The sequence below is a fragment of the Cololabis saira genome, chromosome 10, assembly GCF_033807715.1.
Source record: "Cololabis saira isolate AMF1-May2022 chromosome 10, fColSai1.1, whole genome shotgun sequence".
NCBI lineage: Eukaryota > Metazoa > Chordata > Actinopteri > Beloniformes > Belonidae > Cololabis > Cololabis saira.
Window position 1 is genome coordinate 7,721,608 of NC_084596.1, and position 16,369 is coordinate 7,737,976.

General features: G+C 40.4%; 1 protein-coding gene across 1 annotated transcript; it reads right to left on the reverse strand.

Annotated features, from left to right (window-relative positions):
* Nucleotides 1–11,741: 11,741 nt before the first annotated feature.
* LOC133451803 (prothymosin alpha-B-like) lies at nucleotides 11,742–15,669 on the reverse strand. The gene is made up of 5 exons (XM_061730947.1): nucleotides 15,517–15,669; nucleotides 13,608–13,673; nucleotides 13,445–13,529; nucleotides 13,276–13,361; nucleotides 11,742–12,505 (listed from the first exon to the last, which is right to left on the reverse strand). The coding sequence occupies exons 1-5, from the start codon at nucleotides 15,559–15,561 to the stop codon at nucleotides 12,461–12,463; spliced, it is 327 nt and encodes a 108-aa protein (XP_061586931.1). The 5' UTR covers nucleotides 15,562–15,669; the 3' UTR covers nucleotides 11,742–12,460.
* Nucleotides 15,670–16,369: the final 700 nt, after the last annotated feature.

Here is a 16,369-nt window from a genome sequence, read left to right on the forward strand (position 1 = left end):
ATTCATATTCATATCTTTAGTTTACTACATTTGCAACGAGGCTTCAGATCTGGACTCTGATAGTGATAAATAACTGACTGGGGGAATGAGGCCGGCAGCTCCGGTTAAATTCCAAGCTCACGTCCCTGATTGGAGGTTCAGGCTCCGGCTGCAGGCGGGCGGCCAATCAGCTTGCAGCTGGAGGATTCAAACCCGAGCAGGTCAGACTTCATATTTGCAGCCTGCAGCTGCGACCTGATGTCAAGTCAGAACTCATCTGTGTTCGTGTTGCTCAGCCGCTCAGAGACGGCGCTGGAAGGTACGAATCGCTCTGCGTCTGGAAGATAAAAGAGGTGAAGGAAAAAGACAAAATACAGACTCAAGTTCAACCTGCAGCCCGAGGGCCACAAACCTCTTACAAACCTGCTTCCTGGGGGAGTTAAGGGACACCTCCTGGTTAGAAGTAGCTCCGAGGTTTCTCTCAAAGCCGCCGGGATCAGAGGACGTCCTCAAACACCAAACACTTTCAGGGTTACACCTTTATGAAGCGCTCTAGACCAGAAACCAAGAAACCAAGCAGATTAGCAGTCATCCAGGTGTAAATATGTAATTAGGACGTGTTTCAGAAGTAGGTATAGGTATGAGTATCATCTGCATAAATGCAGCCTGGTAATTATGTCTGTAATTATCCGTAATGTAAGCAGAGTAAAAAAAGTAACGGTCCAAGTACAGAACCCTGAGGAACACCAGAGGAACCGCAGGTCTGGATCTGGACCCTAGTGGTCTGTAGAGGACCTGCAGGTCTGGATCTGGACCCTAGTGGTCTGTAGAGGACCTGCAGGTCTGGATCTGGACCCTAGTGGTCTGTAGAGGACCTGCAGGTCTGGATCTGGACCCTAGTGGTCTGTAGAGGACCTGCAGGTCACACTTTAAAACACTCATTTTGTACATTTCTGGTCTACATTTTATTTTATTGTTTATACTTTTTATTGTTTATACATTTTATTTTATCTCTTATATATTTGTTTTTATAATTGTATTGTGTTGCACCAATCACCATAACAAATTTCTCGTGTGAAAACTTGGCAATAAACCCTTTTCTGATTCTGATTCTGATTCTGAAAATAGGCCTGTGTTGAAAAAAATCGATTCTCCGATTCTAAATTGATTCTCATATTAATTCCTAAAAATTGATTTGTATGTCTAAAGATCGATTTTTTTTCATCATTACATTATAACTTTTGGTATTTTTTTTTGTTTATGCCCTAAAAAGGATGTTTTGTTGGACACTAGAATAACTGGTGCCATGTGCTTGCCTTTAAATATGTTTAAAGGTATGAAAACATTAAAGTTTTCAGTTATAATTGCATAAATTGTCTATATTTCATTTGTTTATATACTGTCTTGGGGTTACATTTACATAAAATGCTTTAAACCAAATTCCTCAAAATTACAAAATTTAAAAACACTGAAAATGGAAAAAACTTTAATGGAATGTGGGAAAAAATAAAACTGATTTCATCCGTCTCTGTTTCCTCCCTGGATCTGTTTGGTAATTCTGACCCACATGATGTTTCTGAAAGCAGTTCTATCAGCATTCTGGGAGCTGATTGGTCCTTACAGCATCATTAGCTGCAATACTTGCTGTTTAATCTCAATATAATACTAGTATTAATATGTTGCAGAACTACAGTCATATAATTCATGCAACAGCTAAAAAAACAGTTTTAATAACACTAACCCAAATCAATATCGGAATCAAATCAAATCTTGATAATCGATTCTGAATTTTAAGAATCAAATCGATTCCTGACATTTGAATGGATCCCCCCTGTCCGAAAACCTGAAACCTCCTTAAACACCTGGATGACTGAGGGAAGGTGAGGACTGGTGAGGGGGGGCAGCGGGACGCTGCTGGAGTGTTGTTAACATTCCTCTGTGTGTGTGTGTGTGTGTGTGTGTGTGTGTGTGTGTGTGTGTGTGTGTGTGTGTGTGTGTGTGTGTGTGTGTGTGTGTGTGTGTGTGTGTGTGTGTGTGTGTGTGTGTGTGTGTGTGACAGACATGACTGAACAGGGACCAGACCGTCCTCCGTCCTTCAGGCTCCGTCATGTCGGAGACTCCTCCGGGCCTCGCTGCTACAAACACGCCGGCTTTGGACCCACGCTGGAGAAAATAACAAAATAACACACCTGAGCCGGAGAAACACTTACGTTTATCACTCCTGCGGCGGCTTTAGTAAAACTAACTAGAGGTTTATTAAACACGAACTAGAGGTTTACTACACACTAACTAGAGGTTTACTAAACACTAACTAGAGGTTTACTAAACACTAACTAGAGGTTTATTAAACACTAACTAGAGGTTTAGTAAACACTAACTAGAGGTTTACTAAACACTAACTAGAGGTTTATTAAACACTAACTAGAGGTTTAGTAAACACTAACTAGAGGTTTACTGAACACTAACTAGAGGTTTACTAAACACTAACTAGAGGTTTACTAAACACTAACTAGAGGTTTACTAAACACTAACTAGAGGTTTAGTAAACACTAACTAGAGGTTTACTGAACACTAACTAGAGGTTTACTAAACACTAACTAGAGGTTGACTAAACACTAACTAGAGGTTTACTAAACACTAACTAGAGGTTTACTAAACACTAACTAGAGGTTTACTAACACTAACTAGAGGTTTATTAAACACTAACTAGAGGTTTAGTAAACACTAACTAGAGGTTTAGTAAACACTAACTAGGGGTTTAGTAAACACTAACTAGAGGTTAACTAAACACTAACTAGAGGTTTATTAAACACTAACTAGAGGTTTACTGAACACTAACTAGAGGTTTAGTAAACACTAACTAGAGGTTTAGTAAACACTAACTAGAGGTTAACTAAACACTAACTAGAGGTTTATTAAACACTAACTAGAGGTTTACTAAACACTAACTAGAGGCTTTACTGAACACTAACTAGAGGTTTACTGAACACTAACTAGAGGTTTACTGAACACTAACTAGAGGTTTACTAAACACTAACTAGAGGTTTACTAAACACTAACTAGAGGTTTACTAAACACTAACTAGAGGTTTACTAAACACTAACTAGAATATTTACTAAACACTAACTAGAGGTTTACTAAACACTAACTAGAATATTTACTAAACACTAACTAGAGGTTTACTAAACACTAACTAGAGGTTTACTGAACACTAACTAGAGGTTTACTAAACACTAACTAGAGCTTTACTAACACTAACTAGAGGTTTACTAAACACTAACTAGAATATTTACTAAACACTAACTAGAGGTTTACTAAACACTAACTAGAGGTTTACTGAACACTAACTAGAGGTTTACTAAACACTAACTAGAGGTTTACTAAACACTAACTAGAGGTTTACTAAACACTAACTAGAGGTTTACTAAACACTAACTAGAGGTTTACTAACACTAACTAGAGGTTTACTAAACACTAACTAGAGGTTTGCTAAACACTAACTAGAATATTTACTAAACACTAACTAGAGGTTTATTAAACACTAACTAGAGGTTTACTGAACACTAACTAGAGGTTTACTAACACTAACTAGATACTTTACTAAACATTAACTAGTGGTTTACTGAACACTAACTAGAGGTTTACTAAACACTAACTAGAGGTTTACTGAACACTAACTAGAGGCTTTACTGAACACTAACTAGTTGTTTACTGAACACTAACTAGAGGTTTACTGAACACTAACTAGAGGTTTACTGAACACTAACTAGAGTTTTACTAAACACTAACTAGAGGTTTACTGAACACTAACTAGAGGTTTACTGAACACTAACTAGAGGTTTATTAAACACTAACTAGAGGTTTACTGAACACTAACTAGAGGTTTACTAACACTAACTAGAGGTTTACTGAACACTAACTAGAGGTTTACTAACACTAACTATAGGTTTACTAAACACTAACTAGAGGTTTACTAAACACTAACTATAGGTTTATTAAACACTAACTAGAGGTTTACTAACACTAACTAGAGGTTTACTGAACACTAACTAGAGGTTTAATAAACACTAACTAGAGGTTTACTAACACTAACTAGAGGTTTACTAAACACTAACTAGAGGTTTATTAAACACTAACTAGAGGTTTATTAAACACTAACTAGAGGTTTACTGAACACTAACTAGAGGTTTACTAACAATAACTAGAGGTTTACTAACACTAACTAGAGGTTTACTAAACACTAACTAGAGGTTTACTAAACACTAACTAGAGGTTTATTAAACACTAACTAGAGGTTTACTGAACACTAACTAGAGGTTTACTAACACTAACTAGAGGTTTACTAACAAGAGGTTTATTAAACACTAACTAGAGGTTTACTAAACACTAACTAGAGGTTTACTGAACACTAACTAGAGGTTTATTAAACACTAACAAGAGGTTTATTAAACACTAACTAGAGGTTTATTAAACACTAACTAGAGGTTTACTGAACACTAACTAGAGGTTTACTAACACTAACTAGAGGTTTACTAACAAGAGGTTTATTAAACACTAACTAGAGGTTTACTAAACACTAACTAGAGGTTTACTAAACACTAACTAGAGGTTTGCTAAACACTAACTAGAATATTTACTAAACACTAACTAGAGGTTTATTAAACACTAACTAGAGGTTTACTGAACACTAACTAGAGGTTTATTAAACACTAACAAGAGGTTTATTAAACACTAACTAGAGGTTTATTAAACACTAACTAGAGGTTTACTGAACACTAACTAGAGGTTTACTAACACTAACTAGAGGTTTACTAACAAGAGGTTTATTAAACACTAACTAGAGGTTTACTAAACACTAACTAGAGGTTTACTGAACACTAACTAGAGGTTTATTAAACACTAACTAGAGGTTTACTGAACACTAACTAGAGGTTTATTAAACACTAACTAGAGGTTTACTAACACTAACTAGAGGTTTACTGAACACTTACTAGAGGTTTACTAACAATAACTAGAGGTTTACTAACACTAACTAGAGGTTTACTAACAATAGGTTTATTAAACACTAACTAGAGGTTTATTAAACACTAACTAGAGGTTTACTGAACACTAACTAGAGGTTTACTAACACTAACTAGAGGTTTACTAACAAGAGGTTTATTAAACACTAACTAGAGGTTTACTAAACACTAACTAGAGGTTTACTGAACACTAACTAGAGGTTTATTAAACACTAACTAGAGGTTTACTAACACTAACTAGAGGTTTACTAACACTAACTAGAGGTTTACTAACACTAACTAGAGGTTTATTAAAAACTAACTAGAGGTTTATTAAACACTAACTAGATGTTTACTAACACTAACTAGAGGTTTACTAACACTAACTAGAGGTTTACTAAACACTAACTAGAGGTTTATTAAACACTAACTAGAGGTTTACTGAAAACTAACTAAAGGTTTACTGAACACTAACTAGAGGTTTACTAAACACTAACTAGAGGTTTATTAAACACTAACTAGATGTTTACTAAACACTAACTAGAGGTTTATTAAACACTAACTAGATGTTTACTAACACTAACTAGAGGTTTACTAAACACTAACTAGAGGTTTACTAACACTAACTAGAGGTTTACTAAACACTAACTAGAGGTTTACTAAACACTAACTAGAGGTTTACTGAACACTAACTAGAAACTTTACTAAACACTAACTAGAGGTTTACTAAACACTAACTAGAGGTTTACTAACACTAACTAGAGGTTTACTGAACACTAACTAGAAACTTTACTAAACACTAACTAGAGGTTTACTGAACACTAACTAGAGGTTTACTAACACTAACTAGAGGTTTACTAAACACTAACTAGAGGCTTTACTGAACACTAACTAGAGGTTTATTAAACACTAACTAGAGGTTTACTAAACACTAACTAGAGGCTTTACTAAACACTAACTAGAGGCTTTACTAAACACTAACTAGAGGTTTACTGAACACTAACTAGAGGTTTACTAAACACTAACTAGAGGCTTTACTAAACACTAACTAGAGGCTTTACTAAACACTAACTAGAGGTTTACTGAACACTAACTAGAGGTTTACTAGCACTAACTAGAGGTTTACTAAACACTAACTATAGGTTTACTAAACACTAACTAGAGGTTTACTAACACTAACTAGAGGTTTATTAAACACTAACTAGAGGTTTACTAAACACTAACTAGAGGTTTACTGAACACTAACTAGAGGTTTATTAAACACTAACTAGAGGTTTACTAAACACTAACTAGAGGTTTACTGAACACTAACTAGAGGTTTACTAACACTAACTAGAGGTTTACTAAACACTAACTAGAGGTTTACTAAACACTAACTAGAGGTTTACTAAACACTAACTAGAGGCTTTACTAAACACTAACTAGAGGTTTACTGAACACTAACTAGAGGTTTACTAACACTAACTAGAGGTTTACTAAACACTAACTAGAGGTTTACTAAACACTAACTAGAGGTTTACTAAACACTAACTAGAGGTTTACTAAACACTAACTAGAGGTTTACTGAACACTAACTAGAGGTTTACTAACACTAACTAGAGGTTTACTGACACTAACTAGAGGTTTATTAAACACTAACTAGAGGTTTACTAAACACTAACTAGAGGTTTACTAAACACTAACTAGAGGTTTATTAAACACTAACTAGAGGTTTACTAACACTAACTAGAGGTTTACTAACACTAACTAGAGGTTTATTAAAAACTAACTAGAGGCTTTACTGAACACTAACTAGAGGTTTATTAAACACTAACTAGAGGTTTACTAACACTAAATAGAGGTTTACTAACACTAACTAGAGGTTTACTAACACTAACTAGAGGTTTACTGAACACTAACTAGATGTTTACTAAACACTAACTAGAGGTTTACTAAACACTAACTAGAGGTTTATTAAAAACTAACTAGAGGCTTTACTGAACACTAACTAGAGGTTTACTGAACACTAACTAGAGGTTTACTAAACACTAACTAGAGGTTTACTGAACACTAACTAGATGTTTACTAAACACTAACTAGAGGTTTACTAAACACTAACTAGAGGTTTACTAACACTAACTAGAGGTTTACTAAACACTAACTAGAGGTTTACTAAACACTAACTAGAGGTTTACTAACACTAACTAGAAACTTTACTAAACACTAACTAGAGGTTTACTAAACACTAACTAGAGGTTTACTGAACACTAACTAGAGGTTTACTAACACTAACTAGAGGTTTACTGAACACTAACTAGAAACTTTACTAAACACTAACTAGAGGTTTACTAAACACTAACTAGAGGTTTACTAAACACTAACTAGAGGTTTACTGAACACTAACTAGATGTTTACTAAACACTAACTAGAGGTTTACTAAACACTAACTAGAGGTTTACTAACACTAACTAGAGGTTTACTAAACACTAACTAGAGGTTTACTAAACACTAACTAGAGGTTTACTAACACTAACTAGAAACTTTACTAAACACTAACTAGAGGTTTACTAAACACTAACTAGAGGTTTACTGAACACTAACTAGAGGTTTACTAACACTAACTAGAGGTTTACTGAACACTAACTAGAAACTTTACTAAACACTAACTAGAGGTTTACTAAACACTAACTAGAGGTTTACTAACACTAACTAGAGGTTTACTAAACACTAACTAGAGGTTTACTAAACACTAACTAGAGGTTTACTGAACACTAACTAGAGGTTTAATAACACTAACTAGAGGTTTACTAAACACTAACTAGAGGTTTACTAAACACTAACTAGAGGTTTACTAACACTAACTAGAAACTTTACTAAACACTAACTAGAGGTTTACTAAACACTAACTAGAGGTTTACTGAACACTAACTAGAGGTTTACTAACACTAACTAGAGGTTTACTGAACACTAACTAGAAACTTTACTAAACACTAACTAGAGGTTTACTAAACACTAACTAGAGGTTTACTAACACTAACTAGAGGTTTACTAAACACTAACTAGAGGTTTACTAAACACTAACTAGAGGTTTACTGAACACTAACTAGAGGTTTACTAACACTAACTAGAGGTTTACTAAACACTAACTAGAGGTTTACTAAACACTAACTAGAGGTTTACTAACACTAACTAGAGGTTTACTAACACTAACTAGAGGTTTACTGAACACTAACTAGATGTTTACTAAACACTAACTAGAGGTTTACTAAACACTAACTAGAGGTTTATTAAAAACTAACTAGAGGCTTTACTGAACACTAACTAGAGGTTTACTGAACACTAACTAGAGGTTTACTAAACACTAACTAGAGGTTTACTGAACACTAACTAGATGTTTACTAAACACTAACTAGAGGTTTACTAAACACTAACTAGAGGTTTACTAACACTAACTAGAGGTTTACTAAACACTAACTAGAGGTTTACTAAACACTAACTAGAGGTTTACTAACACTAACTAGAAACTTTACTAAACACTAACTAGAGGTTTACTAAACACTAACTAGAGGTTTACTGAACACTAACTAGAGGTTTACTAACACTAACTAGAGGTTTACTGAACACTAACTAGAAACTTTACTAAACACTAACTAGAGGTTTACTAAACACTAACTAGAGGTTTACTAAACACTAACTAGAGGTTTACTGAACACTAACTAGATGTTTACTAAACACTAACTAGAGGTTTACTAAACACTAACTAGAGGTTTACTAACACTAACTAGAGGTTTACTAAACACTAACTAGAGGTTTACTAAACACTAACTAGAGGTTTACTAACACTAACTAGAAACTTTACTAAACACTAACTAGAGGTTTACTAAACACTAACTAGAGGTTTACTGAACACTAACTAGAGGTTTACTAACACTAACTAGAGGTTTACTGAACACTAACTAGAAACTTTACTAAACACTAACTAGAGGTTTACTAAACACTAACTAGAGGTTTACTAACACTAACTAGAGGTTTACTAAACACTAACTAGAGGTTTACTAAACACTAACTAGAGGTTTACTGAACACTAACTAGAGGTTTACTAACACTAACTAGAGGTTTACTAAACACTAACTAGAGGTTTACTAAACACTAACTAGAGGTTTACTAACACTAACTAGAGGTTTACTGAACACTAACTAGAAACTTTACTAAACACTAACTAGAGGTTTACTAAACACTAACTAGAGGTTTACTAACACTAACTAGAGGTTTACTAAACACTAACTAGAGGTTTACTAAACACTAACTAGAGGTTTACTGAACACTAACTAGAGGTTTACTAACACTAACTAGAGGTTTACTAAACACTAACTAGAGGTTTACTAAACACTAACTAGAGGTTTACTAACACTAACTAGAGGTTTACTAAACACTAACTAGAGGTTTACTAAACACTAACTAGAGGTTTACTGAACACTAACTAGAGGTTTACTAACACTAACTAGAGGTTTACTAAACACTAACTAGAGGTTTATTAACACTAACTAGAGGCTTTACTGAACACTAACTAGAGGTCCAGTTTTGTCGTGTGAATAAGAGAAAGAACATTTTTGAGTAGTGGAGCCGGGATAGAGTCTGTTATTGTTACGTTTATCCCTCATGACCTCCGTGTGACCTTTGAGCAGCTCGGCTCCTTCAAAGTAAACAGTCTAGATACTTGATTGGTTGCTGATATGAAATCAGCAGTTTGTCTCAGAATCTCATGACGTCATTTTAAGATGACTTTTCTGAGGGTTTATCACTCACCTGTCACCTGCAGGTCCTCTACAGACCACTAGGGTCCAGGTCCAGACCTGCAGGTCCTCTACAGACCACTAGGGTCCAGGTCCAGACCTGCAGGTCCTCTACAGACCACTAGGGTCCAGATACAGACCTGCAGGTCCTCTACTGACCACTAGGGTCCAGGTCCAGACCTGCAGGTCCTCTACAGACCACTAGGGTCCAGATCCAGACCTGCAGGTCCTCTACAGACCACTAGGGTCCAGATCCAGACCTGCAGGTCCTCTACAGACCACTAGGGTCCAGATCCAGACCTGCAGGTCCTCTACAGACCACTAGGGTCCAGATCCAGACCTGCAGGTCCTCTACAGACCACTAGGGTCCAGATCCAGACCTGCAGGTCCTCTACAGACCACTAGGGTCCAGATCCAGACCTGCAGGTCCTCTACAGACCACTAGGGTCCAGATCCAGACCTGCAGGTCCTCTGGTGTTCCTCAGGGTTCTGTACTTGCACCGTTACTTTTTACTCCGCTTACACTACGAATAATTCTTGATATCATTACCAGGCTGCATTTCTATGCAGATGATACTCAACTATACCTACTTATGAAACATGTCCCAATTACATTTTAATTACGGTTCTGATGGTTCTGATTCTGGAGTGATTTGGTGAATCTAGCAGAGTCTGATTGGGGCTGAAGGAGGTGAAGTTTGTTTTCTCATCTTTACACCGTCGCGGTCGGGGCAGTGACACGGTATCAGGGTCGGGTTTTCACCCCAACATCAGAACTTTGGTCCATCACAGACCCCCACGGAGATCAGAAATGCAGGACGGTGGGCCGGTCCAGAACCGAACCCTGAACCAGCCTCCATCTCTTCGGTTCTGAATATAAACAACCGGATCTTTGTGTGGACCCGTGAAACCCCGTCTGTGTTTAACGGGGCCGTTTGTCTCAGACTCTGGAGCTTCGCTCGTCACTGTGACGGCATTGTTCCCTCATCATACCGACCTCCTCGTTTACATCTCTGCCCTCTTACAGGGGGGGCATGAATATGAATCACATGGGAATCCTCGGAGATCTGTGACACTAACGCCACTAAGATCCTCCAACAGAGAGTATTAGGGCCAGGCAGGAGAAAATACAGGACTGTCTCAGAAAATTAGAATATTGTGATAAAGTTCTTTATTTTTTGTAATGCAATTAAAAAACAAAAATGTCATACATTCTGGATTCATTACAAATCAACTGAAATATTGCAAGCCTTTTATTATTTAAATATTGCTGATTATGGCTTACAGTTTAAGATTAAGATTCCCAGAATATTCAAATTTTTGAGATAGGATATTTGAGTTTTCTTAAGCTGTAAACCATGATCAGCAATATTAAAATAATAAAAGGCTTGCAATATTTCAGTTGATTTGTAACAAATCCAGAATGTATGACATTTTTGCATTACAGAAAAAATAAAGGACTTTATCACAATATTCTAATTTTCTGAGACAGTCTTGTATAATATTTTAGAGGAAGATTTTTTTTCCATTATGCACTTCGAGAAAAAAGTTGAAACGTCGAGAAAAAAGTTGAAATGTCGAGATTAATGTTGAAGTACAATTTAGATTTTTTTTACATTTTTAATATTTTTTTTTAATCCCGGTTTAAAAAAAAAAAAAAAAAAAAAAAAAAGTACAAATTTGAGAAAAAAGGCAGAATTTCAACTTTTTTCCTCAAAGTGCACAATAAAAAAAAAATATTTAAAAATATTTTTCCCCCCCTCATGACCCCAATACTCTTCCGTATGAATCACATGGGATCCTCCAGAGATTGTTACACCACTAGGATCCTCCAACGACGTCTCCGCTGGATTTAAAGGTGGAAATAAAACTCTTATGTGCTCCGAGTCCTCGGCTGGCGGAGGTTCTCCTCTCGTGTTCTTCTTACCCGTCCTTTAATTACAACCCCCCCCCAGCAAAGCACCAACAGAGAGGTAAAAGGTACAACTCACAAAATAAAAGTCCGGTTTATTGTCAAACAACAAACTTCGCACATACATCAAAACAGGCCGTCATAAAACAAAAGTCGCTGACAAAAACAAAAGAAAAAGGAAAGAAAAGAGGCTCTTTTCTTTGGCCTTGCCCTCCCATACAAACAAACTAGTTATGGTACAGCTAAAGTACATACATTAAATTTACTGGAATGCTCTGAGTTCAACTGTTTAAGAGGTTTTCTTTCAGGTTTTTTTGTATTTTTTAACTCTTTTTTACATGTTTTTCTAGCATCTGCTGAGATATCGGAACATGGTCAACCAAGTAAAATCTTTTTTTGTTAAAGAAGAAGCACCGATTTGGTCTGTCGATCGCTGCCCAGAGAGAAACTGACCCCCCCTCCTAACAATATGTACAAAAATATAAAATGTAAATAAAAATACAAACAAATTCTCCGTTGGGGTTGTTGAAGAGAAGCCGGATTTCCTGGGATCCTCTAGAAAACTCGTTTTGCAGCGCTGAGGGAGCCGGGGGACCGGGGGGCCGGGGGGGCTGGGGTGGGGGTGATGCTTGTTGAACTACTTGCTAATGACCATGTTGGATGTTTATTGGTGGTTCCTCGGGTCAGTTCCTCCCGCCGCTCCACCCCGACGTAGAAAAGCTGTCAGAGTGAAGAACCAGGAAGTGGTTCAGCAGGATGGCGCCGGGGGGGTGGGGGGTACGAGTGAGGGGGGGGCATCAATCGTCATCGTCGGTTTTCTGCTTCTTGGTTTCGACGTCGTCCTGAAACAACAAGCAGGTGGTTGGAGTCATGTGTCTGACCTGCTGCACTGTTGTATATATACACTGATAGTCTATTCTGTATTATCTTATACTTATTTCTACTTTTTTATATACTGTGATACAGAGTCTATTCCAGGGGGCGGCAACCAAACATGTTTTAGAGCCATATTGGACCAAAAACACAAAAACAAATATGTCTGGAACTGCAAAAAATGAAAAGTCTTGTATCAGCCTTAGAATGAATACAACACATGCTGCATGTTTCTATTAGTTATAACTGGAGGAAGATTTTTTTTTCATTATGCACTTTGAGAAAAAAGTCAAGATGTCGAGAAAAGTTTCAAAATGTTGTGAAAAAAGTCAAAATTTTCGAGAAAAAGTGTCAAAATTTTCGAGAAAGTGTCAAAATTTTCGAGAAAAAGTGTCAAAATGTTCGAGAAAAAGTGTCAAAATTTTCGAGAAAAAGTGTCAAAATTTCGAGAAAAGTCAAAATGCAGAGATTAAAGAAAAAGAGAAAAAAGGAAAAAAAAAAAAAAAAGAAAGAAAAAAAAAAGTCAAAAAGCTCCAGGAGCCACTAGGGCGGCGCTAAAGAGTTGCCGACCCCTGGTATATTCTATTTTATACTTATTTCTACTTTTTTTACTTAATTTTTTTTGGAAAACTCGACTCCGTGCTGCTTTAATTTCATTGGAAAGCCTCGTATAATGACAATAAAAACTCTGAAGTCTGATGTGAGTGGGGTCCAGGTTGCGGGTTCAACGCCGACTCACCTCGTCGTCATCGTCGTCGTCCTCAGCCGCCCGTTTTGTGCCGCCCTCGATCTCGTCGTCGTCTTCCTCCTCGTCCTCCTCGTCACCTGCAGGACGGACAGGTTAAGACTCTGCAGGTTTTATTGGGGGGGGGGGTCAGGTCTGGGGACCAGAGAGAGGGGACACCCACCTTCTCCGTCGTCTTCCTCGTCCTCCTCGTCCACCTCTTCCTCGTCCTCCTCGTCTACCTCGGGTTCTCCGTTCTCCTCGTTCTCCTGGAAGACAGGGAGGGTTAGAGCTCCGCCGGGGTCGTGGGGGGGCCGGGGGGCCGGACCTCAGTCGGGGGGGTTTACCTTTCCGTTGGTGGCAGCATCCTTCCCATTCTCCTTCTCCTCCGCCAGCTTCTTCTCCTTCAGGTCCTGGTGGAGGAAACAAGGAAACAAGGACGAGGTGAAACAGCTGCTGCAGGTTCCTCCTCCAGGCCCCGCCCCCTCCCCTAGGCCACGCCCCCTCCCTCCCCGAGGCCACGCCCCCTCCCTCCCCTCTAATGTGCTGTAATCCAACACTCTTGATGTGGCCCCAGGGGCATGCTGGGTATTGTAGTCTTCCATCCGCCGCCGCCGCCATCTGTCACGAGACACGCCCGGGAGAAGGACTGCAATACCCAGGATGCACCGCGGCGTTTAAACTAGCAGCAGAAGGAGGTGGGGGGGCGGATCTGAAGGGGGGGGGGGACCCACGCTGCTGCTGCTGCTCGGTGTAAGGAGGGAAGGACAATAGAAGAGACACATGGCAGCCGCGGAGCCGGAGACGAACCAGCAGCCGCGGAGAACCCAAGGACGCACGGACGCGCGCAGGAAGCGCGCCCCCGCCGCCGGGGCTCCCAGCGCACGCGCAAAACACACGCACAACACACGCACATCCGACCCAATATTGTGTTATTGATTGATTAGTTAACGCAACCTGCTGGTTGGAGACGGAGCGGCCGCGGCTCCGCGCGTAAAGACGCACAAGTGTGTGTGTGTGTGTGTGTGTGTGTGTGTGTGTGTGTGTGTGTGTGTGTGTGTGTGTGTGTGTGTGTGTGTGTGTGTGTGTGTGTGTGAGGGGGGGGGGGGGGTGCGCACCGATCCACGGCTATAAATAGATCATAAATAGCTGCCGAAGAGGCCGAACCGCGGATTAGACCCGCTAATGCCGGACCCGCTTCCCCAGCCACCGCGTCCATATGCGCGTCCGTCATAATCTGCAGTTATGGAGCCGCCGCGGAGCTGTTTGCCCCCCAAATACCCCCATCATCATCCACCCCCCCCTCCGGGGGACCTTATTATTAAAGTTTCATCAAATCCAAAATAAAAACACTCCATAGTAAGCGGAAAAGCAGCAGCGGAACGGCGCGTAACGGAACCAGCCGCTCCGTCTCTTCATCCTCACACCTCCGCGGCGCGGCGGCGCGCGTTTACGCACACCCACACGGCGGGTTAGAGTGGGTAGAATTACTAAATACGATGGAAAGAGAAAGAAAAAGGAAAGAAAAATGAAAGAAAAAGAAAGAAAAAGAAAGTTTCCCCTCCAAGAACCATCAGAAGCATTTTCAGACGCGCAGAGGAGACGGAAGACGCGGTGCGTCCGAGCCCCGCACCGGAGCGCCGGAGCGCCTCCATTCAAACCCCCGGGACGGAGGGGCTCCGGTCCGGTCCAGTCCGGTCCAATTGTGCATCCTCTAACGACGTGGACCGGGAGAAGGGGGGGACGATCACGCAAAAAAAAAAAAAAAAAAAAAGAAAAAAGCCCGACAATGAGGCGTAAAGAGCCGATAAGTGCGGGCGCAGCAGCGGCGCACGCTCCGGGACCCGCGGACCCGCGGGTCCCGGAGCGTGCGCCGCTCCTTCGCGCTCCTCGGTCCGGGTTCGGGGTCCGAGGACGGAACCAAAGCCGCCGATCCTCCACGGCTGCGTGTAAACAAAGACCCCGCTGCACTCGGACCTGCAGCACGATGCGCGCACCGGAGACGCGCCGGAGACCAGAGACTCCTGCTGCCCCGGATCTTTTTATTATTATTATTTCTATAAAAAAAACACAATTTATAAAAAAAAAAAAAAAAAAAAGTAAAGTCCCCCCCCGGAGTTCCTGTCTGCTCCAACTTCCCCCCCCCTTTCCTAGTCCGAATGAGCGCGAAGACACGACGAAAAGGGTATTTTTTTTTTTTTTTTAATTCTAGGTTACGCGCAGCCTGATTGCGCGATGGGGTTTAACGCGGCTTACCTTGGCAGAGATATCCGAGCCAGAGTCCACTTTTGTGTCTGCCATTGTTTTAAGGGTAATAAAATAAAGGACGGCTGAAAATGAAAAGGTTGATGGAGTAAATCCTGCGCTGCTCGCGGATCAATCAAGAGTGTTATTGTGCCAGTGGCCGACGCTGCCGACGACCAAGCGCTTTATATAGGCTGGTGGGCGGGGCCCTGGGGGAGGGGGGCGGGGCCCGCGGGGAGCTGGGCGCACGCTGATTGGACGAGGGCTCCGGAGGGGGCGTGGCCCGGGCCGCATCGGTAGTGGAACAATGGATAGGATTTCTAAGTCCCGAGGCCACGCCCCCTTCCCGTTCCACTGCTGCAACCGTCCTTTTTCCTCCGCTTTAAAACGACATTTCCGAGCCGAATAAAGCGGGACGGAAAAACGGAGCCCCAAAAAAACGGAGCCGCCGCGGCGTGAGCGCGATAAACATCGAGTTTACGTCGTATTGCGCACTAAATATATCGAATAACCAAGAGCGCTTCGTTTTTGACGTAGTGTCAGTGTGATTGATTGACGTGCCTGCGGGCCAATCAGGAGCGAGCGCAGGCGCCGTTTCTCCCGCCTTCCGCAAGCGACGAGGGAATACAAAAACCCCGCGTTTGAGACGGGAAACAAGGGGGGGAAATGTCCACAACGCGGCGTGATTTAGTGCTCTGGCTCGTTTTTATAACGTTAATGCCTCGACATGAGCAACGTTAATCACGTCAGACGTTGCGGGGAGGGGGGGGTGTAGAGCAGCGCCGCCATGGCTTATGGCGCGTTCCATTTACCTCGGAACTGGGAACTGGGAATGGCAGCCATCTTGGAATGGTAACTCGGTGGT